The sequence below is a fragment of the Heloderma suspectum genome, chromosome 2, assembly GCF_057233095.1.
Source record: "Heloderma suspectum isolate Gila_16-S chromosome 2, 16-S_ref, whole genome shotgun sequence".
Taxonomy (NCBI): domain Eukaryota; kingdom Metazoa; phylum Chordata; class Lepidosauria; order Squamata; family Helodermatidae; genus Heloderma; species Heloderma suspectum.
This window is the reverse complement of record NC_139459.1, coordinates 373275905-373300000: the sequence shown is the minus strand read 5'-3', so window position 1 is coordinate 373300000 and position 24096 is coordinate 373275905. Positions and strand designations below refer to the sequence as shown.

Below are 24096 nucleotides of genomic sequence, written 5' to 3'. Positions count from 1 at the left end.
TGGGTTAGCGTGTTGTCTGAATCCAGGACATTTTCCACAGGGTGGCTTGCTAACCATGCTGTGTGGCTTATTTTTCTTGAACAAACCACCTTGAGAACCCATGGTTTGTTGTAGGGCTGTTTAGGGTGTTAACAAGCCACCCTGCATGGTTAACAAGCCACCCTGTGGAAAACGTCCATTAATGAGAGGGAGGTATCTTGCACTGTCCAGGGCCATAGCTCAGTGGTAGAGCAGATGCCTTGCAAGCAGAAGTTCCCAGGTTCAATCCCCACTGTCTCCAGGAAAGGCTTGTCTTGTAAACTGCCCAAAGAGCTTCAGCTGATGGGCAGTATAGAAATGAAATAAATAATAAATGACGATGAGGTAAGATTCCTGCCTGAAAACCTGGAGAACCACTCCCAGTCCATGTTGTCAGTACTGGGCTAGATGGACCCAGTACTCTGACTCCATATAAGGCAGCTTGCTATGTTCCTACTTAATTCAGCCCCCACCCCCTTTAATTAATTTTTATTGTAAATTGTCAGCATAACCATAAAAAGGAAAAGGCAAAAGAAAATTGTAGCTACATAGATTTGAACATATCAATTTCAGTACATACATATGAATTGTGTGTGTGTATAATACAGCTTTCTAAGAATTATACTTCAACTTCAACAAAGGTAGACTAAATATCCTTATAAGTATCTGTTTGCAAGTGATGTCTGTATAACACCTGTTCAAATGTTGAAAGCATAGTTAGATCTTCAATCCTTTGCATTACAGGAGGTGAGCGTTTATCCGTTCAGTGTTGTAATAGCAATCTCTTAGCTGTCAAAGGGGCACGGAGAATCCATTTGGGCTAACCATGCATTGAACTTCCAGGAAGGAGGTAGACAATTTAAGAGGACATGTACATCAGATATTGAAGAGTGTTCCAATACAAGGTTTATCCATTTAACCTCCTCCCCAAAACAAGTAATTTTGGGGCCTTGACAAAACATATGGTTCAAAGAAGCATTAGCTGTATTACATCTCCAGCAATTTGCCTACTTAGAGAAACCCTTATTAAAGGGACATCGTGGCATCCAATACACATTGCTGCCAGTGAGAGCAGGCAATACTGAGCAGTCTAGATGGACAAATAGTACTGTAAGAGAGCAATCCTATGGTCCCTGGGCGAGCATCTCAGGGGCCATAGGAAGGCTTGGAAAACCCCTTCAAGGTCAGAGACAGCACTCAATCTCGGAAGGGGGAGTCGGAGATCCAACCACCCAAAAAGCAATCTTGGAGGAGGAGAAAAGGGGGCATTCTAGTGGGCAGGGAGGAGAGGAGACCGGAGAGGGCAGGATACAAGTTACCCTGAGCCTCCTTCAGCCTCCTTCCCTTCCCCTCAGAAGTGCCCTTCCTAGATGGGCTAAAAAGGTTCACAGGTGCTTTATTAAAAATCACAGCTTGAAAAACACTGTTAAGAACAATTTCAGCTACGATAACAATAAAATAAATGCAAAAACAATAAAGAGGAGCATCGTTATGATTAATTATGATCAATTATGATTAATTTACAAGCCAGAGAAAACCTGTTTTAAAAAAGTGTGCTTTCAGGAAGTATTTAAAACATGCCATATTTTCTGCCTCTCAACGACACGGGGGAGGGTGTTCCAGATAGGGATGTCAGAGAAATCCGCAATGGAACCAATTGAGTTTGTATTTGCATGGATGCAATCCACGGATTCCACAGGGGACAGGCTCTCCCCCGTTGGGTGGATTCTGCAAACTTGCAGACCGGTTTTCTAAATTTCCTGAATTTTGTGCAAATTTTTTCATAGAAAAATATGCAATTTTTTTTTTTAAAAAAAGCCAAAAATGCGCATTTCCCCCCTAGGCTAAAGTATGAAAATGCACATTTTGGGGGAATTTGCACAAATTTGGGACCCCTCCTTCTGGCCATGGGTGGATGATGGACCAAAAGATGCCTGACAATCCACGAAACAGAGACAGAACGGATTTTACACAATCTGTACATCCCTAGTTCCAGAGGGTGGGTGCCACTGCTGAGAAGGCCCTGCTTGCATGATGTTACGTGATGATATTCTGTTGGTTATGGAATGACCAGCAAGGCCTCTTCCGGAGATCTTAAAGTATATATAGGGGCAGATGGTCTGCTGGGGAACAAAGACTGTTAACTATTTAATTGAGAATCCCTCTAGCGAGAGATAGGACAGATAGAGTATATAATTCACTCCTGAGGAAGGACTGTCCAGGAAACAGGTACAACTGGGCTACCCAGATGTGGCAGGAGGGAAGGAAATGGGCTCAGACAAAAAGAATGAAACTGAGGCTTTGTTTTTCCTTCGGGCTCTTATTGGCTTTCTCTCTTTATTCAAGCAGGAGATGTGTGGGAGAGTGAGGATGAGGAAGAACTGCCTGGGATATCATCTGAAAGAGCCAAGTGTGAAGAGTTCAAAGAGGACCCTTGGGAACGAGATGGACCAGAGATGGAGGAAGGAAACCCCAGAGAGAAAAAGGAGCACCAATCCATTCCTTGTCAGGATGGGGACTTTTATGACATCCCAGTCCAACAAGAAGTAGAAAACAGAAAGGACAAGTGCCTCATTGCTCACTGGAGAATCCATGCAGAGGAGAAACCCAATCAAAGCCTAGTGTTTGGGAAGAACTTTGAGGAGGGCAGAAATCTTCCCGATTTTCAAATGCTCCATGACGAGCAGAAACCTTATAAATGCTTTGTGTGTGGAAAGTGCTTCACGCGGAGTACAAACCTTACTTCACATCAAAGAATCCACACAGGGGAGAAACCATATGGTTGCCCAGACTGTAGCAAGAGATTTTCTAGTCAGTCAGACCTTATTAAGCATAAGAGAATCCACAGAGGAGAGAAACCATATAAATGCTTTGTGTGTGGAAAGAGCTTTAGTCAAGGTGGCCATCTTACTTCTCATCAAAGAATCCACACAGGGGAGAAACCATACAAATGCTTGGAGTGTGGGAAAAACTTCAGTAAGAACACTAACCTTACTTTGCATCAAAGAATTCACACAGGGGAGAAACCATACAAATGTCTGGAGTGTGGAAAGAGCTTCACTTGGAATTCAAACCTGACTTCCCATCAAAGAATCCATACAGGAGAGAAACCATTCAAATGCTCAGATTGTAGCAAGAGCTTTTGTAATCACTCAACCCTTATTAAGCATATGAGAATCCACACAGGGGAGAAACCCTATAAATGCTTTGCGTGTGGAAAGAGCTTCAGTCAGAGCTCAAGCCTTACTGCACATAAGAGAATTCACACAGGGGAAAAACCATATAAGTGTTCTGAATGTGGGAAGAGCTATAGTAAAAACACAAATCTTACTTCACATCAAAGAATTCACACTGTGGGAAAACTGCATAAGTAAAGGCTTGGAGTGTAGAAAGTGGATAAACCATAGAAAGTAAACTTTCCAGCCACAGAAGATAATACAGCTGCCATCTGATCAGATATTATCATGGGAGAGAAGCTGTATAAATGCCCAGATTATAGCAAAGTCTTTTGTTATAAATTAGGCTTAGTTATAGGTCAGGAAAAGCATAGTCATGATCGTGGGCAGAAGAGATACTGAGAAAGAAGACAAAAGTTTTGAACTTTTCCATTGCTTCTCTTACCAGTCAGTTAAAATGTAAACCCCTGGATGGTACTTTTTACCCCCAGTTTTTCATAGACACATCTGTCATCCTCACATTATGCTAACTAAATTAAAATAAATGTCTCCTTCAGGTCTACATATGGTCACATGATCATTTTTACTGTAAGCAGGGAGAAAATAGCTTTTGATGGAGTTCAGAGTTGTTTTTGAAAGAGCTTCCCAAGTGATTTGATTGGGGGGGGTGCGTGTGCGCGTATGTGTGCGCGCATAGTGTTTTTATCTTGCTCTGCAGCCAAAAAGGCTTGCAGGCTTACAATCTAAAAAGAGACAACATGCAAGGAAAGAGGCATGGAGAGGGAAGAGAAAAAAATTAAGTCTTTCAGCAGGTTTGGTGGAATGGCCCTTCTTCCTGCCCTCATATCCCTCAGTACAGCCCACTGGAATGGCTGCTAGTGGTGACAGTTTAGGAAGGAGCCTTCTGCAAGGCTGATGGAACAACCCTGTGTCCCCTTCTCTATATACATGTACAGTATATATCTCTCTCTATATATAGTTTAAAGTTAACAGAATGTCAAAATATGTAGCTAAAACAATAAAGAAAAGAATCCTATGAATTAGTTCAGTACCTTCCAAAATAATAATAAAAAAGATAAAACAGATTGCTAATAATAGAACAATTATACCATGGCTTAGACAATATTTTAGATTACATTCAACATAGTGAAAAGTGACACCGAATTTTGTATTTTCATATTCTAATACATTATAAAAAGTACTTCATTTTTCTATAAACTAATTGTGTAACTGATGACCTTTTCCAGTCCTGACAAAATTTGTTAATTTAACCACATGCAAGAAATCATTCCATTATTTTGGCTAATAATATTCTAGCTGCAGTTAGAAAATGAATAACCGTTTCGCAGAATTAACAGTTTGACCTAACAAAATGATAATAATGGCAGGATTCAGAGGTAATATGTAACCCATCATTTCTCCTATATAGGTTAAGGCTTCCAAGATTCTATTATTTTGGAACATGTGGGCTATAGCGACTCGGGTGGAGTAATACCACTAACAAATATCACTAGCCCCAGGATAGATTTGATGGCCATAATACTATGTAAACATTAAGCTAGATGGCCATAGGATACGTTGGTTTCCGGGAACCGACCTTCCCCTCTCCTGCACTGCCTCGCAGGCAGCTTGGAACAGCCCTGCACTCCACACTAGGGAGAGGAGCACGGAGCAGCGAAAACGGGGCGTTTCAGGGTGGGGAAGGCGGAAATGCCTGTAGGACACATCCAACGTGTTGTCCGGCAGCTGCTTCCTCCACTCCGCCTTCCCACAGCTAGACAGCTGAAATCGGCTGTCTAGCTGCAAATGCAGGGTGGGAGAAACATGGAGGGGATGATCCCCCCGTGCTTCCTACCCTGCATTGGATAGGTGGTCACCTCCGAATTCGGAGGTGGCCACCTATCCCGGTAGGATTGCTCCTTCCGTGTTCTTAAATATTTATTTAATAAACATATATCCTGCTTTCAGGAGAAAACCCTCACAGCAGCAGCATCACAGATACTAGGAACCCTGGAAAATATCTCTCCTTCTAAAAGCAAACTCAGGTGGTGAGTGCCGACAGGTTTGCAGCTGAAACGTGGCCACTAAGGAACAAGATAGAGGTATCAGCATGCTTGAGGGAACACTGAACTTTGCAGGAGTTAAAACAGTTGTTTAGGGGGAAAAAGCCTAAAAGCCATTCCCCACCCAAAACAACAACAACACAAACCGCAGTCTGGTAGATCTGAGCATGGCTGAGTGAGGCTTTGAGCACGGGCTGCTTCAGTTCTCATCTGACACACTAACCACTATACCACACTTGCAGACAAAGAGGCCTGTGTGTGGGAATGCAGCCTACAAAACATCCCATAGCATGCGGGTAACTGTTTCGGTCCACAAGGAAAATAGCTGTCGAGGGCCAAACCACCCAGTGTGTTTCCAGTCAAACGAAGAAGTCAATCTCTTAGTAAATAACCTTTATTATGTGAATCCTCCTTCATGGATCACTGCCTTGTTGTGGCGAAGGGGCTTGCGTAACTCAGGGAAGCCATAAGCTATGCCGTGCAGGGCCACCCAAGACGGACAGGTCATGGCGGAGAGTTCTGACAAAATGTGGTCCACTGGAGAAGGAAATGGCAACCCACTCCAGTATTCTTGCTAAGAAAACCCCATGGAACATCTCACAAGGCTAAAAGAGATGATGCCAGAAGATGAGCCCCTCAGGTCGGAAGGTGTCCAATATACTCCTGGGGAAGAGCAGAGGGTGCTTCCAAGTAGCTCCAGAAAGAGTGAAGCGGCTGGGTCAAAGCCGAAAGGACACTCAGCTGTGGATGTGTCTGGTGGTGAAAAGAAAGTCTGATGCTGTAAAGAACAATATTGTTAAGGAACCTGGAATGTAAGATCAATGAATCAAGGTAAGCTGGAGGTGGTCAAACATGAGATGGCAAGATTGACATCGACATCTTGGGAATCAGCGAACTAAAATGGACAGGGATGGGCGAATTTAATTCAGGTGACCATTATATCTATTACTGTGGGCAAGAATCCCTGAGAAGAAATGGAGTAGCACTCATAGTCAACAAAAGGGTGGGAAAAGCAGTAGTATCATACGATAGAATGATCTCAGTACGAATCCAAGGCAAACCATTCAACATCACAGTAATGCAAGTCTATGCCCCAACCACTGATGCTGAAGAAGCTGAGGTTGATCGGTTCTATGAAAACCTACCACACCTTCTAGAACTAACACCAAAAGATGTCCTCTTCATCATAGGGGATTGGAATGCTAAACTAGGAAGTCAAGAAATAACCAGGATAACAGGCAAGCATGGCCTTGGTGTACAAAATGAAGCAGGACAAAGGCTAATAGAGTTTTGCCAAGAGAACACGCTGATCATAGCAAACACTCTTTTCCAACAGCACAAGAGGCAACTCTACACATGGACATCACCAGATGGTCAATATCGAAATCAGATTGATTATGTCCTTTGCAACCAAAGATGGAGAAGCTCTATACAGTCAGTAAAAACAAGACCTGGAGCTGACTGTGGCTCACATCATGAGCTTCTTGTTGCAAAATTTCGGCTTAAATTGAAGAACGTAGGGAAAACCACTAAACCATTCAGGTATGACCTAAATCATATCCCTTATGAATATACAGTGGAGGTGAGGAATAGATTTAAGGGATTAGACCTGATAGACAGAGTGCCTGAGGAACTATGGACGGAGGTCCGTAACATTGTTCAGGAGGCAGCAACTAAAGAGCCAGTGTAGTGTAGTGGTGAGAGTGACGGACTGGGAGCCGGGAGATCCGGGTTCTAGTCCCCACTTGGCCATGGAAGCTCACTGGGTGACTTTGGGCCAGTCACAGACTCTCAGCCCAACCTACCTCACAGGGTTGTTGTTGTGAGGATACAACGGTGAGGAGGAGGATAATGTAAGCCGCCTTGAGTTCCTTGCGAGAGGGAGAAAGGCAGGGTATAAATGCAATAAATAAATAAAATAAATAAATAAACTAAATCCATCCCAAAGAAAAAGAAATGCAAGAAAGCAAAGTGGCTGTCTGATGAGGCTTTACAAGTAGCTGAGGAAAGAAGGGAAGTGAAAAGCAAGGGAGAAAGGGGAAGATATACCCAACTGAATACAGATTTCCAGAGAATAGCAAGGAGAGACAAGAAGGCCTTCTTAAATGAACAATGCAAAGAAATCGAGGAAAACAATAGAATGGGAAAGACTAGAGACCTCTTCAAGAAAATCAGAGATCTCAAGGGAACGTTTTGTGCAAAGACGGGCATGATAAAGGACAAAGAAGGCAGGGACCTAACAGAAGCAGATGAGATTAAGAAGAGGTGGAAAGAATACACAGAAGAACTATACAGGAAAGATCTGAATGTCCCTGATAGCCATGATAGTGCGGTCACTGAACTGGAGCCGGACATCCTAGAGAGTGAAGTCAAGTGGGCCTTAGGAAGCATTACTAACAACAAAGCTAGCGGAGATGACAGTAAGGAAGGCTGAGCGCCGAAGAATCGATGCTTTCGAACTGTGGTGCTGGAGAAGAGTCTTCCGAGTCCCCTGGACTGAAGGAGGTCAAATCAGTCCATCCTAAAGGAAATCAACCCTGACTGCTCTGAAGCTGAAGCTCAAATATTTTGGCCTCCTAATGCGAAGAGAAAGCTCCCTGGAAAAGACCCTGATGCTGGGAAAGATTGAAGGCAAAAGGAGAAGGGGACGGCAGAGGATGACATGGCTAGATAGCATCACCGATGCAATGAATATGGACTTGAGCATACTCTGGGAGAGAGCGCAGGACAGGAAAGCCTGCTATGGTCCATGGGGTCACGAACAGTCGGACACGACTGAACGACTGAGCAACAACAACAACAACAATGATGTGAATCAGTCTGGTCGACAGCATTCCAGGTTACAGACTTCCTCTAGGCTTCTTTCAGCAGCCTAGAGTTAAGATTTCTAACTAGCTTTGTGCAATACTATGTAGTATATCCATCAAAAGGGTCTTTGGGTAGCCCACTGCTATGAAAGTTGCAACAAAGCTGGTGCCAATCTGCAGTATGAACCCCGAGTGGCTTTTCTAGTCCTTCCCCAGGGAGGGTCTTTCCCTGGGGACCTCTTTTGATGGGCCAACCTTGTAGAACGGCTTACTTCTTACTTGCTTGACCTCGGGTCATTCTGGCGTCTGTCACTCTCTACTCCTCCTTCCCTGTAAGATCTTGTATTCCCACAAATGGAGAAGTGTCTGTTTGGCTTCGAACCAACCCATTCATGGGCATCTGGACAGATTCCTCTCTTCCCCTGTCTCCCTGCTCTATCTCCAACTTCCCCCTTCACCACCATGGATTCCTAGTTACAATCTATTGAATGGAATTACTGTCTATTTTCACACTGTTTATTTCTTTATTTGAAGCACGTATACAGCCCACCCAGCAACATTGTCCTCTGGGGAGCTCAACACCATCTAGAACAAGAGTAGGCAACCTTTTTGGGATGTGGGCACATTCGGCAATTTGAGAAACTGTCCTGGGCACCCCGGCAAAATGGCTGCCACGGGAGGCACAGAAAAGGACAAGTCACCTGCCCAAAAGTCTTGTGTCCAAGGCAGAGGTGAAGGTTTGGCCCCAATGCGCTAAGGTGCTCCTTCGAACCCTCAGTTTTGAGCACCAACAGAAACCTATTTCACAGCAATCTGAGCTGCTGGTAATAATAAAAAAGGATGTGTGTCTGTCAGTCAGTGCCATAATTGCAAGATCATGAAACTTGGTGTGTGTACTAAGGGGGCCCTAGGGCTGTGCGCTGCAAGCGTATTTGGTTTTTTAAATTCATGTGTTCATGTTCGCAGACATTCTTGTACATGCCTATATCAACTGCAAAGCTATGGGCTGGCTACAAGCTCTGCCACCTAGTGATTGAAGAAGGTAGTGCATGCTTCAAACACCCAGATATGTTTAAATTAATGTTTTGGACTACAACTCCCAGCATTCCTGAGCATTGGCCATGCCGTCTGGTTCCTCTGGGGGTTGAAGTCCAGAACATCTGGAGGGCACCAGGTTGGGGAAGGTTGCTCTAACCACTATATTGCACTGTCTCTGAGCCTTGCTCTGATTCCATCCCTCAGCCTGGGAGGACTCAGCAGGGGGGTGGATACAAGAAATGACTCCAAAGGAAGCCCATTCAACTCAGTGCTGCTTATTTTGCAGCATAGATGTAAGTAGCCACATGCCAGGAGCATCAACGTCCATGCTTCGGGGCATAGATATCAATGTTTTCAAAGTGGAACACTGAAGGGGAGTACAATCCTTGGGTGTTTTAGATCAGGTTTCCTCAGATATGCCAGGGGTCCCCTGGCTTGGGGACCACTGGAATATATGGTCCTTCCCTCCCTCATGTAATCCTCACAACAACCCTGTATGGTGGGTAAAGTTTTCACCCAGTGATCTTCATGGCTCAGTGGGGTGTGTGATCCTAGGTGATCTTCCAGTCTTTAATCATACACTCTAACCACTGCACCACACCGTCCCACAGTCTTGCTACAGTTCCACCCTGCACCCACTCTGGAGCATCTCAGCAGAGGGTAGTTGAAGCATGGAAGCAATGCCTCAGACATGCACCCATTCAACCGAGGGCCACGTCTTTCGCGGCCCATTTCATTAAAAATAAGGAGACGGCAGGAGCCTCCAGGCCCACATCTATGTTATGGGGCTATATAGGTCACGGTTTTCAAGGTGGAGGACTGAGTGGAAATTGTCAGGTGTTTCAGATCAGGTTGCCTCCCTCTCCAAGCTCTCTTCTTGCTGTGAACTTCAACTCCCAGCAGCCTTGCAAAGCCAAGAGAAATGGCCAGCACCTGGCCGCACTGAAGTGAACAAATGCAGCTGGGTGAGGGAGAGGAGGGCAGGGGCTTGGAAGGACAGTTAGAAATCCTACTCTTGAAGGAATCGGACTTGTGCCCAGCAAGAGCTCAAGGAACAGCAGAGTCTGAATAGCACAGGAGGGCCCCAAACTTGGGTTCTTGCCCCCCCCCGCTTGGTCGCTCCTGGGAATTAGCGCCCGGGCTGCTCCTGGTCATTGCTTGGACCCTGGGACCGGGTGACAGACTTCCTTGGCTTTCGGGACGATCTGGGTGAGTTCAGGTGCGTCTTTGCCCCTCCAACGGAAAGAGAAGCAGTGACATGGTCCTCTGTGGCTAGATGGGAGGGAGGAATGTGGCCAGGAAAGCTGGAGACAGAGGCGGCGGCGCCGTTTCCCTGGCAGGGTGAGAGGTGAGGGGGGCTTGTCGCTTTCTGAATGCAAAGTTAGGGTGGTGGTGGTGTCCTTGCAGCATTGTCAATTTTTCACGAACAGGGATGAAAAGCCTTTGCGGTGGATTAAAGTGGTGTCCCTGCGTGGTCATGCGAGGAAAAGGAAGTGTGAATGACTTCTAATGCACATTAAAAACAGTGTCTGGCAGTAACCATCTTGGAAGAGGCATTCCACTTTGTTCTCTCACGGGAGGGGATGCACCTTTTAAGCTGCAACATGTACATGAGCACCATATTAAACAACGAGTGCTTCCCCCCCCCGCCCCTCAAAACTGTTTCAGTCTGTGGGTGTTGTTGAAGCGGCACACCAGAGCATGTACCCATAATCTTCTGAGCTGTGCCCCAAATCTTTTGAGTTTCCCGGTGACACCATGGGCACGTTCACACGATCACGGGGGGAGGGTGGATGGGGGAATCACACTACGGGAAGGGAACCATGATGCGCACGCCCTACACAACACTGCGGAACCATGCAGGGAAGCATGGTTCCTTACCCATCCCTGCTCTGTGGTTCCCTCCTCCTGCTCCCACCATTGTGGCCACATATCCCAGTGGCCACTGTGGCAGGAACGGGGTCACCCTGGACACTTCAGCTGTTGTTATGCTACCATAGCGTTTGGCTGCGCAGGCTAGAGTGTTGCCGGAGGTTCCAGGCGCTTTAGGAGGCTGTCTCTATGGTTGCCTGGATTTATTAATGGAGTGACCGGATTTATCTACGGCAGAGCTTTCCAAACTTTTCATGTTGGTGACACACTTTTTAGACATGCATCATTTCGTGACACGGTAATTCAGTTTTACTAGCAAACCGGCGGTTAAACTAACCCGTTATAAGAGATACGGACACATACGTAAATTGTAATAACGAAATGTATGGGGATAGAACATATCTCATGAAAACCTTTCATTTATATTTGTTAAAATATATGATTTGTAAGATAATAACATACATTGTTGTCATTTATGAGTAACAGTATGTAAATATGTGCAAGAAAATGTGAAAAATAAACAAAATTAACTAAAGTATTTACAATGCATATTAGGACACGTAGGCCCAGGTAGGAGCTCAGCTGCAAAAACACATGAAGTAGAGAAGCAAAAGTCCAACAAAAATGGTGTAAATATATATGTCTCACTACAAGGCTATATTGCTGTAAATATTTGCTATGCCTATGTCCAGAGTCCAGTTCCAGCACTCTCCGGTGGTACACTGCCAGTGGGTGGTTAATCCACAATTACAAGATCATGGCATCTGGCCCCATCACTTCCTGGCATATAGAAGGGGAAGAAATGGAAGCAGTGACAGATTTTACTTTCTTGGGCTCCAAGATCACCGCAGACGGTGACTGTAGCCATGAAATTAAAAGACGCTTGCTCCTTGGGAGGAAAGCTATGGCCAACCTAGACAGCATAGTAAGAAGCAGAGACATCACCTTGCCGACAAAGGTCCGTCTAATCAAAGCTATGGTTTTCCCAGTAGTAATGTATGGCTGTGAGAGCTGGACTATAAGGAAGGCTGAGCGCCGAAGAATTGATGCTTTCGAACTGTGGTGCTGGAGAAGACTCTTAGGAGTCCCCTGGACTGCAAGGAGATCAAATCAGTCCATCCTAAAGGAAATCGACCCTGAGTGCTCATTGGAAGGACAGATACTGAAGCTGAAGCTCAAATATTTTGGCCACCTAATGCGAAGAGAAAACTCTCTGGAAAAGACCCTGATGCTGGGAAAGACCGAGGGCAAAAGGAGAAGGGGACGGCAGAGGATGAGATGGCTAGATAGCATCACGGATGCAGTGAATATGAACTTGAGCACGCTCCGGGAGAGAGCGCCGGACAGGAAGGCCTGGCGTGCCATGGTCCATGGGGTCACGAAGAGTCGGACACGACTGAACGACTGAACAACAACAACAAAAATAAAAATAAATGGCAGAAATCAAATCATAAGTGCCACGTGGTGGGTGGCTTGCTGTTTGCCACATTGGGTTTGGGAGGGTGGCCTCCCTTCAGCCAGCAGCCCGTGGGTTGACTGGGTGACAGCCTGCAGCTGCGCTCGCCCGGGTGATCGGGAGCACGCCGATTCTGAGGCTTCTGGCCTCCACTGAGATCTGTTCCGACTGGCCAAGATGGCGGACGGCCCGCTTGGTGCGGTCCCAGTCCCAGTTGGCGTTTCCACCTGCGCGCTACTCTGGCCTGGCCACACAGGAGCATGGTGCAGAGGTCCGCGAAGGGCGCGCTCGAAATCTCGCAGGGCTGGTGGCCGCTGCCACTTCTCCACGCCAGCGTCGGCCAAGCTCTGCTGCCCTCCGTCCCGCGCCTCTCCCTCACCGTCCTGCTCCAACACCGCCAATCACGTGCGCCCTACGTCAAGACGCCACATGATCCTAAAGCAGCTGATGTTAAAGCAGCTAAGCCTTAGCTGCTTTAACATGAGCTGCTTTAGGAAGTTCCGGGGGAGGGGCCAAGGGAAGCAAACGCGAGTAAGGGAGCTCCGCGGTGCCCTTCCGCACAATTTTCTGCATTTCGCGCGACACGCCTACACACTAATGTGTCGCAGCACACAGTTTGGAAAGCTCTGATCTACGGAAAGCCTGTCAGATGACACGGTAAGCTGCCCTGGGGCCCTGTAGCCACTCTGCAGAGGGTGGATAACAAGGGTGGATAACTTACTGATTGGGGTTGGGCACCCCCCCCCCAGGACATGCTAACCCACTGTGGTTTGCTTCCGAACAGGACCCATGATGGGTTACCATGTCGTCCGAACCCAGCCCATCTGTCTTAATACAAGTCAGCCTCTTTCTGCTGAGCTCAAGAGCCTTGCAGTGACTTTTAAGAGATTTTAAGAGATTTAAAAGAGATTTTAAGACTCACCCCCTTAGCAGACCAATAGGGGGTGTAGCATTTGAACGACAGGAGACACTGCCACCTTTCTTTCCACAGTCTGCTCGGAGTTTTTCTCCCTCCCTGTGTTTTTACTCTTACATGCCCACTGCTGGGAGCTTGCTTACAGTGAAAATTTGAAGAGGAAGGGGGGAGACCTGGAAGAGTTTGCTGTGAAATTTCACACAGCACCTGAATTTACTGCCCCAAACTGGAACTTCTGGCTTCTACAGAAGCGCAGTAGTTTCAGCAGAGCAAAGGGTTTAATTACCCTCACAAGCTTCTCCCCTGCACCTTAGAATAATAGAATCATTGAATAGTGGAGTTGGAAGAGGTCTACAAGGCCATGGAGTCCAACCCCCTGCTCAATGCAGGAATCCAAGTCAGAGCATCCCTGACAGATGGCTGTCCAGCCTCGTCTTGAATGCCTCCAGTGTGGGAGAGCCCACCACCTCCCCAGGTTACTGGTTCCATTGTCATATTGGTCTAACAGGAAGTTTTTCCCAATGTTCAGCCGGAATCTGGCTTCCAGTAACTCGAGCCCATTATTCCATGTCCTGCACTCTGGGATGACCGAGAAGAGATCCTGGCCTTCCTCTCCATGACAACCTTTCAAGTACTTGAAGAGCGCTATCATATCTCCCCTCAGTCTTCTCTTCTCAAGGCTAAACTTGCCCAGTTCTTTCAGTCTCTCTTCTTCATAGGGCTTTGTTTCCAATCCCCTGATCATCTTTGTTGCCCTCCTCTGAACCCTCTCCACTTTGTCTGCATTTGTCTTAAAATGTGGTGCCCAGAACTGGACACAGTACTCCAGATGAGGCCTAACCAGTGCTGAGTAGAGGGGAACTAGTACTTCCCAGGATTTAGAAGCTATGCTTCTATTAATGCAGCCCAAAAGAGCATTTGCCTTTTTTGCAGCCACATCACATTGTTGGCTTATATTCAGCTTGTGATCTACAACTATTCCAAGATCCTTCTCGCTTGTAGTGTTGTTGAGCCATGTATCCCCCATCTTGTAACTGTGCATTTGGTTTCTTTTTCCTAGGTGCAGAACCTGGCATTTCTCCCTATTAAATGTCATTCTGTTGTTTTCTGCCCAGTGCTCCAGTCTATCAAGATCACTTTGAATTTTGTTTCTGTCTTCCAGGGTACTAGCCATCCCGCCCAATTTTTTGTCATCTGCAAATCTGATCAGCATTCCCTGCACCTCCTCCTCCAAGTCATTATTAAAATATGTTGAAGAGCAGTGGGCCCAGCACTGTGCCCTGCGGTACCCCGCTCGTTACCTCTCCCCAGTTTGAGAAGGTCCCATTGAGAAGCACTCTTTGAGTCCGATTCTGTAGCCAACTGTGGATCCACCGGATCGTTGTTTCATCTAGCCCACTTTGAGCTAGCTTGCTCATCAGGATATCATGGGCGCTTCGTCGAAAGCTTTGGTGAAGTCGAGGTATATTATGCCTACAGCTTTCCCACAGTCCACAAGGGAGGTGACCTGATCCAAAAATGAGATCAGATTCGTCTGGTAGAATTTGTTCTTGACAAATCCATTAACTTCTCTCCCCCCCCCTTTAACTTCTACCACATAGCTGTAGGCAGCAGATTATACCAAAAGGAGGATTAGGAGAAGTCTATCAATAGCTACTAGTCTTGATGGTTATGTGCTACCTCCAGTACCAGAAGAAGTATGCCAGTGTACACCAGTTGATGGGGAACATGGGCAGGAGGGTGCTGTCACACTTGTGTCCTGCTCATGGGTTCCTGGTTGACAGCTGGTCAACCTCTGTGCAAACATACTGCTGGACTAGATGGACCCTTGGTCTGATCCAGCAGGTCTCTTACGTTCATGTTCCAGAAAGTGCGGGGGGGGGGGGCTGCATGCAGAGTACCCCATAGCACTGCCAGCAGGCGTGGGGCTTTTAAATATGTTTTACAGTTTTAAAAAAACAAGGAAAAGCCTTTAGTGACCTCACCTCATGAAGTTAATAAAGTTATATACAATCTTCCACACCCTCCCCAAATTCCTCTGAAGTGCTACCCCTTTGAAAGGAGCCACTTGATTTTGGGGATTCTCTCTTCCCCACCATTTCCAGTCACCATTCTGTTCCTCTTCCTCCCTCGCATGTCCTGGTCTGTCTTTCTCTTTTTTATTGCATCCAGAACAAGTCTTGGGGAATTTCCAGGATGGGAGGGTGGTGGATAAGAGAAATTCTGAACTGTATTTACTCTATACAGAGAAGGGGATTTGTTTTTCTTCCTCACCTCACCCAATTCTTTGGGAAAAGTGGGTTCACGTGGCGGCAGGAGAAGGAATCTGGGGCTATTTTGCTTGTCAGTTGCCATAATCTAGCATAATCTAGGAATGACAAACCTTAATAAAAACAGGAGTTAATTTGGGGGAGGGGGAGATAAATACTGCTCATTTGTATAATCCTATGTATGTCTACTTAGAAGGAAGTCTCATTATGTTCAACAGGGCTTACTTCCAGGAAAATGCACATAGGATTGCAGCCCAAGTTACTTTTGTGGGGAGGTTTGCAGCCTAATCCTCTGTATATTTAATCACAACAAAATCCTGAGTTGTGAACATGGTATGACAGGCGTAATAACGCGGTTCCACTCCACTGATTTGGCTATCCTTTCAGCCCAGTCCTATAAACATCTCTACACCAGCCTAAAATCCCGCATTTAAAAGGGATTTTTCTGCTTTCTTTTTAAATGCAGGATCGCAACGGACTCCCTTAACATGTGCTTCCTTCCCACCTCTCCCCTTCCCCCTTCTTCTCCCCCTTCTCTGAGCCTTCCATATCTTTTACTGATCTAGATCCTCTTCTTGCGGCTTTTCCTTTTTCACGGAGGGAACTCAAGAGGAACACAAGTGGAGTAATTTGATAGCTCATTATCTCATTTAAAAACAGAATAAAGGCCATTCAGGCTGCAATCCTATGCATCCTATGATGCAATCCTATGCATTCTATGCAATCCTATGCATCATCCTATGATGCAATCCTATGCATCCTATACATCCTATGACAGCCAGTGTGGTGTGGTGGCGAGAGTGTTGGACTGGGAGTCGGGAGATCCAGGTTCTAGTCCCCACTCGGCCATGGAAGCTCACTGGGTGACTTTGGGCCAGTCACAGACTCTCAGCCCAACCCACCTCACAGGGCTGTGGTTGTGAGGCTGAAATGGAGAGGAGGAGGATAACTCAAAGGTCATTGCGAGATTAAGAAGGGCTGCTTTACATGGCAGCCATGTGGTTTGAACTGCAGGAGTGCCTTCCTCCCTGCCTGGCATGTGTGCAAAGGTGCAGCGGGGGACTTGTTTTGGTAGCTTAACTTCTTTTCTCGCAGACCCCAGGAAACCTCTGACTTACTTCTGAGTAGACATAAAGGGTAAGATTGTGCCCTAAGTCTGCAACCCTGGGCACACTTACTTGGGAGTAAGCCCCATTGAACTTAATGGGGTGCTCTGAATCAACGGAGGACGTTGCTTCTGAGCTTGGTGGGGTGGGGGATCAGATGTGTCTCCCTTTGTTGCAGGGAGGCATTTTACCCTCTTCTCCCTCCAACGGAGAAATGTGCTCGAGCATTTACATGGCGGACACCTGGGAATCGAGGAAAGTCCTTTCTCAGCAAGACTTGAACGGAGGCAGGAGTTGCAATCAACAGGCGATGCTTGACCTCGCGCCTGTCAAATCTGCTCCTGCATGCTCCGCTCCCACCCTCAATGCCTTTGTCATCCTGACAGCGTGCCCGCCCAGCAACGGAAAACAAACGCCCACAGCAGGCAGACACAGCAGTTTCTCCCGCTATTGGAGAATTTCACGGGGAGGTCGTGCCACTCCTCTTCCGTGGGCTGGAAAAAAACCACCTTTTTTTGCATTTGGGGAAAACACGGGATAGGGTGGGGGAAATGGCGGGAGACACCCTGGAGGGTAATGTAAAGAGCCCGCAAACTTCTGTGACAGCTATCTCAATAGCAGGATCAAAGCTCCGTGTGATGAACCCCTAGGTTTGCAGACTCTGTGATTTAGGAAGGACTCCTGGGAATTGTAGTTCCCAGGTCAAATGAAGTCATAAGGGAGCCATATTGATTTTGGAAGAAAACCAGCGCAGCTTTCATTTCCCTTCAGTTTTTTCACTATGGGGAGGAGGAAGAGGACAATGACCTGTCTTACATGCCTTTCTCCGTTCCATCAACAATCTTCCTAATTATTATCATTATTTAAACCTTGGAACTGCTCCTTGGCTTTCAAGATAGGGCAATAACTTCATGAAGACCAACCCAAATGTTGCAGTTTTGTGAGCAATCTCTTGAGTTCTCCAGAGCTCATTGTCCAGCTGGATGGCAAGCAAACCAAAATCAAAATAGGGGATGGTGTTGTTGCCCCTGTGTCTGCAGTTAAGGGCATAACAAGAACCGTGCTTCATCAGACCAAACGCCTAACAGGCCCAGCATTTTGTTCACACAGTGGTCAACCAGATAGCCACGGCAAGCCGGCAAGGAGGATATGAGGGCAATAGCAGCTCATACAGCTTGTGTTCCCAGGCAACTGGTATACAGAGGCATACTTAAGTACACCCTTAGGGCACAGTCCAATTGATTGTGCCCTTGATGATTGGAAGCCCCCAAACCCAGAGGCTTCCCATCATCCTATGCAGGGTGGGAGGAGCGATGGAGGCAATCTTTGCCTCCCAACCTGCATTTTTTGCTAGACGGGCTTTTTTGCCCGTCTAGCAATGGCACTTCAGAGGGGGAGGGAAGAAGGATGAAGAGACTGCAGGATAGCTTGTATCCTGGCCTCTCCAGGCTCCTCCCCCCGACCCCTGAAATGCCCCCTTTTCCCCCTCTCCGAGGTCACTTTTTCAACTGCAGAGGGTAGCCAGCACTGTTCTTTCCACACCAGCTGCAAGGGGTCGTGGGGGGGGGGGCAGTGGTGAGATCTACAACTCCCACTTCCAAGGTCGGAGCATTGTCTCTGACCTCGGAAGGGGGAATCCCCAGTATCCCATAGCCCCTCAGACAATGTCTAGGGGCTGCAGGATTGCTCCCTTAACTGACATACAGAGGCATACTTAAGTAGACTTTTAAGACGGAGTGTAGGTATATCAAAAACTATGAGTGTTATGTCTGTTGTTGACAAGAATTTACTGTGTTTTATAGGAGTGTTATTCATTATAATCTGTGTGCTGTGTTTCCAAGGCTGATTCAAGTTATGGTTTTAACCTATAAAGCCTTACACAGTTTGGGACCACAATACCTGACAGTCTGGTATTTGCCTCTCCCCAAACAAACCTACCCATCTGCTCAACATCTAAGGTCCTCCTCCAGGTGCCTACCCTAGGGGAGGCTCGGAAGATGGCAACAAGAGAGGGGGCCTTTTCAGTGGTGGCCTTCCAATTGTGGAATAATCTCCCTAATGAGGCCCGCCTGGCACCAATGTTGTTTTTTCAGCACTTTTTTCCGAGGCATTTGGCAGCATATGTTGAGTTTTAATCGATCCTGGATTTGTCTTACAGTTTGGTCGATTGATCAATGTTGTTTTTAGATATATGTTGCCTTTGTGTCTATTATCTGTGTGTTTTTTATGTTTTTAAACTTTGTATACTGTATTTTTTATGTTTTTAATCTTTGTAAACTGCCCAGAGAGCTTCAGCTATGGGGCAGTACAGAAATGATGATGATTACCCAGTGTGGTGTAGTGTGGTGGCTAGAGTGTTGGACTGGGAGTCGGGAGATCCGGGTTCTAGTTCCCACTCAGCCATGGAAGCTCACTAGGTGACTTTGGGCCAGTCACAGACTCTCAGCCCAACCCACCTCACAGGGTTGTGGTTCTGAGGATAAAATGGGGAGGAGAAGGATAACTCAAAGGTAATAAATTACTGAGCAAGCTTTTGAGTTCTCCATTAATCTTCTTCAGCCGAGATGGTAAATAAAACATTTAGATCCGTGACGGAGATATGGGGCTCCCAGGGTTCTCCCACCCAGGACCTGTCTAGAGCAGGAATAGGAAACCTGGTGCCCCCTGGATGTTGTTGAACTACAACTCCCATCAGCCCCAACCAGCATGGGCAGTGGTCAGGTAGCATGGGAGTTGTAGCCTGAAGCAAATGGTGGGGGACACCAAGTTATCTAGACCCAGACTCTCAGGTTCTCCTCTTCACTCTCCCTCACCTGGTACATCTTAGAGGGCAGATGAAGAAATTACTTCTAGAATTAGTATGCAAAGAGTAGGGAGCTTTATCTCCCAATTACCATGCTTTTGGCCGTAGCTTATATATAATTTGCATATGTTTAATATATATTGATTTGTTGTTGTTCAGTCGTTAAGTCATGTCCGACTCTTCGTGGCCCCACGGACCATAGCACGCCAGGCCTTCCTGGCCTCCGCTCTCTCCTGGAGTGTGCTCAAATTCATATTCGTTGCATCGGTGGTGCTATCTAGCCATCTCATCCTCTGCCACCCCCTTCTCCTTTTGCCTTCAATCTTTCCCAGCATCAGGGTCTTTTCCAGGGAATTTTCTCTTCTCATTAGGTGGCCAAAATATCTGAGCTTCAGCTTCAGTCTCTGTCCTTCCAATGAGCGCTCAGGGTTGATTTCCTTTAGGATGGACTGATTTGACCTCCTTGCAGTCCAGGGGACTCGTAAGAGTCTTCTCCAGCACCACAGTTCGAAGGCATCAGTTCTTCGGCGCTCAGCCTTCCTTATAGTCCAGCTCTCACAGCCATACATTACTACTGAGAAAACCATAGCTTTGATTATACGTATCTTTGTCGGCAAGGTGATGCCTCTGCTTCTTACTATGCTGTCTAGGTGTGCCATAGCTTTCCCCCCAAGGAGCAAGCGTATTTAAAAACAAGAACAAATGGTGGCACCCATACTTTCCCCTTTCCCTCCTCCCTCATCCTTATTTCTGTCCCTTGAAGCATCTAGATCACTCTTGTTCACCCTGTATTTCGATGCAAGTTTTGTGAGGTGACGGATGGACGACCAAAATCCCGCCGGCTCCAGTTTAGAGGGAGCATCAGAAGGGAGTGGGGACATGCCTCATGCCTCCCAGGTGAGACTCGTGTGCTCCTGTGGGACACAGGGGGCTGATCTACATTGCGCCCACCATTGCAATGAATTCGGTGTCCCATCAGGTTAAACGCTCTTGCATTAAAACGTGATTAGTCACACTCACCCATTTTCCCCATTGCGGTGCTTCATCGAATGCTCAAGCTTGGTTCGCACTTGAGCGCTGTGCTGTTTTTCTGCTGTTTTCCTGCACGCGCTTGTCTGATCTCGGATGCTAAGCGGGGTCAGCCCCGGTCAGTAGTTGGATGGGTGTCCGCCTGGGAATCAGGCTTCCTGCACTGAGCAGGGGGTTGTTGTATCCCTTCAAATGAGACTAAGTTTTACCCCCTCCTATCCCCGCTCTGGATGTTTTTTTTTAAATTAAGGCGTTATCCTCGCAGAATTGGGGCTTCTCCACGATGTTTTTTTTTCTAATTGAGGCATGATCTTCGAAGCTTCGAAGTTGTGAAGCTTCACAATACCCTAATATTGAAAGCAGGAGCACGGAAGTGGGAAATTCCGGTTCCAATTCGAGGTGGGTACTGCGTAGTGTGAAAGGCGGGCGGTGAATCCTCATTGGAAGCGAAAAAAAGCGGTAAGTGTAGATCCAGCCAGGGATGGGGTTGGGACAGGGGATTTGATTCCAGATTATCTCTCAACCGAGAAGGGGACCTGCATCTCTTGGTGGGCTCTGTAAGATGGTTTCTCCCATGGATTCTCTGAGTGAAACTGGAGATCTGTGCTGAGGAAACTCTGGCCTACAGGCCTGTCCTCCAAGGCTTTTTTGTACTTCTGCAAATCTAGCATTTTGTGAGTAAAAGTATCATAAGGGACTTCATTTATTATTATTTTTTTCTCCACATATTTCTCCTTAGTATGGTAGGAAGGTCATCAGCCGTGGTAGGATATGCTTTGATCCAGAGGCTGCCCAGCAATCTAAAGGAGAGTCACTGAGCCAACTTTTCAGGGCCAGGTTCAAGGGCCTGGTCGGGCACCTGCTGAAGGCCCAAACCCCACTGACAAGAGCCCCCCTGGACTTTCTCCTTCTTTTCACGATTGCATCCTGCTTGTTTACTGGCTTCTCGCTCTGGCCCAGACAATGGTGGTGGTGAGGAGGAGGAGCAGGAGACGCCACAGCCTCCTTCCTCCATGGCTCTCTGCCTGTCCAGCAAGCGAGTGGGAGCCATGAGGAGAAAGAGTGTGAAGAGCAAGAGCAGCTGGTGACAGTGGCAGTGAGAAGGTCGACTCACTGGGCCTGTTCACATGGCCACCACACCCTACTGTGCCTTACCCTCAAGTAACCCTACAACAGCTCATGGGTTATTTGAGGGGTGTTTAACCATCCACCACACCATGCCGCCCATGACAACCCGCAGCCAGATGGAGATTGTGCAAATAATTAAAATAAACTGTAGTGGGCTATGGTGATCACGTGAACCTGGTCATTGAGGAAGGTAGCCCACTGAGGATGTCTTGCCCAAGGGCCTTCAAAAACCTGCTACTACTGGGCTGATTCAAATGACCTTGAAAAGTAATCGTGCTTCCAAATGAAGGTCTTCCAATACTTCTGTATTTCTTAAGGAAACGTAGCCATGTTTTCTCCATCGAAAGAGTTAAGGGGGCTGCTCCTTACATGGTGGAAGGAAGAATTAGGCCTTTACCTCTGGCACCCCCCACTGCAGTACTGTGGCTCTGTCCCAAAAGCGTTCTCCTCTGCCATTGCAGGTGGAGTTGGAGGCAGGGGCTGAGCTTTCCTCCGATGAAGACCAGGATCAGCTGTTCTCTCAAGAATTCCACCAGGAAGATGATGTTGGGGAAGTTAGCCCATTAGGTAAGGAGGAGATGCTTCTGGGATGCTCTAAAGCTCCTTTCTGGGCCATGGCTCTTTTTTTCATTACAAAATTGGGAATGGGGGGAATTGTAGAAATACACATTGTGGTTTTCTTGTTAATCCTACAATTAATTTTATGCTAATTTGTCCCTCAAGGGTCACAGCTGGCCAGTGGGCCAGAGGTTGCAGATCCCCGCACCTATACATGCACAGTGTGTGGGAATAAGCTCCATTATAAATCAAGCCTTACTAAGCATCGGAGACTTCACCAAGGGGAGAAAACCCACAAATGCTCAGAATGTAGAAAATGCTTCAGATGCAACGCCGACCTTACAGAACATCGAAGAAATCACATAGGGGAGAAACCATATAAATGCTCAAGGTGTTCCAGGTAGTTTTGTCACTTAACCCTCAAACAATATCAGAGGGTTCACGCAAGAAAGCAACCACAGGAATGCTCTGAGTGTGCAAAGAGCTTCAGTCAGATGATATCCCTTGGAAGACATCAAATAACATGCACAGGAGAGACACCATATCACTGCTTGGAGTGTGGGAAGAGCTTCAGTTGGAGAGGAAACCTTGTAAGACACAAAAGGGCCCATTCGGAGGACAGAGCATAGGAATGCTCAGCTTGTGGCTAGAGCTTTGATGATAAACCATGCCTCAATGAACATCAAATTATTTATACTAGGAAAAAACCACAATATCACAGCTTGGAATGTGGTAAGTTCTGCAGCACACACAAATTCTTCCACATGAAGAAGAAACAAAAACCATGCAGGGGCAAAAATCCCATCTGTACTTCAACTACAGCGAACGGACTGTGTGCGCCCCAGCTTCAGTTGTTCCTTCGTCCTGAGCCTTGGAAGGTAATTGTGATTCTCCTATACGGGACTCCCTGCCTGAGGTTTGTGGTGCATTGCTGGTCTTAATTGTATGTATTAGTTGGATGGTTGTAATGTTCTGAACTGATTCACTGGGGGGGCTATGAAAGCTTGAAGGGGAGCCATAGAAGTGACACCTCTTTTTCACTGTGGAGCAACTGCAGACATCGTATTTTTAGACTTCAAGGGAATCTCACAGCAGACAAGGTATATATTCAGATGGTATTCCAGGATTTTGTACTACTTTTTAAGATGTCTTGCTCCGTATAGTAATAAAGTTCTGTGTATTTTCTCCCCTCTGTGTATATTTCCTGTTTGCTACTGTAAATATGGATATACAGGTAACATCTCTTACCTTATTTCAGCAGCATGCCCATCTCATGAGTAAAATAGCAACCCAAAATGTCCCAGGTTACACCTGTCACATCTCCAGTTAGAAGGATTAGCAGGTTTATCTGACTGAAAACCTGGAGAACTGCTGCGAATTGTATCAGCTAAGAAATGACAAATAGGGAGCTGTAGCCTGGCCGGGCAAAGAGACCTGTCCTTGTGCTTGATTTTTCAAGGCCAAACTACCTGTTCCATGCAAGCACATTTGCCTTTCTCTGTCAGAAAAGGCACTTCAGAAGAGGACGATTGGGAGCTGAGAAGCAGCAAGGTAGAAGAACCATCCAACATTTCCCCCACCTACCTCCTCTCCAATTCCAGTGGCATCTTCGCCTTCCAGCTTTCCAGTGGAAAAGTGGATGTTCATCTTCAGATATAATGTGTTGCTTGGCCCTCACGTAGCCCGGTTATACGCAGCTGCCGGACTGCCCTTGTTACACAGCATGTTGGTTTAGGGTTCCCCCTCATCTAAGTTGGGCGCTTCTACATCAGGCATCAGAGGCAGCTGGAAATTATGGATGAGTGGGTGGTGTGCCCTTCCTCTCCCCAAACTTCCACACCTCACCTGAAGCAGAA

General features: G+C 46.8%; 1 protein-coding gene and 1 long non-coding RNA gene across 5 annotated transcripts in view; both read left to right on the top strand.

Annotated features, from left to right (window-relative positions):
- The window catches only part of LOC146356142 (uncharacterized), a 31759-nt gene extending 24564 nt beyond the window's left edge, over nt 1-7195 (top strand). For 2 of the 4 annotated variants that reach the window (XM_084831432.1, XM_084831431.1), the window contains exon 5: nt 2368-7195. In XM_084831432.1, coding sequence (XP_084687558.1) covers nt 2368-3392 — 1025 coding nt within the window. In that variant the 3' untranslated portion in view covers nt 3393-7195. Of the gene's footprint in view, nt 1-2364 lie in introns of all 4 variants that reach the window. The other 2 variants (XM_084831430.1, XM_084831429.1) reach the window with 1 other exon arrangement.
- A 5740-nt stretch (nt 7196-12935) lies between these two features.
- LOC146356141 (uncharacterized) lies at nt 12936-23429 on the top strand. Its single transcript, XR_014787313.1, has 3 exons — nt 12936-13087; nt 22144-22249; nt 22406-23429. It is a non-coding gene; the product is annotated as an uncharacterized LOC146356141 (long non-coding RNA).
- The last annotated feature ends 667 nt before the right edge of the window (nt 23430-24096 follow it).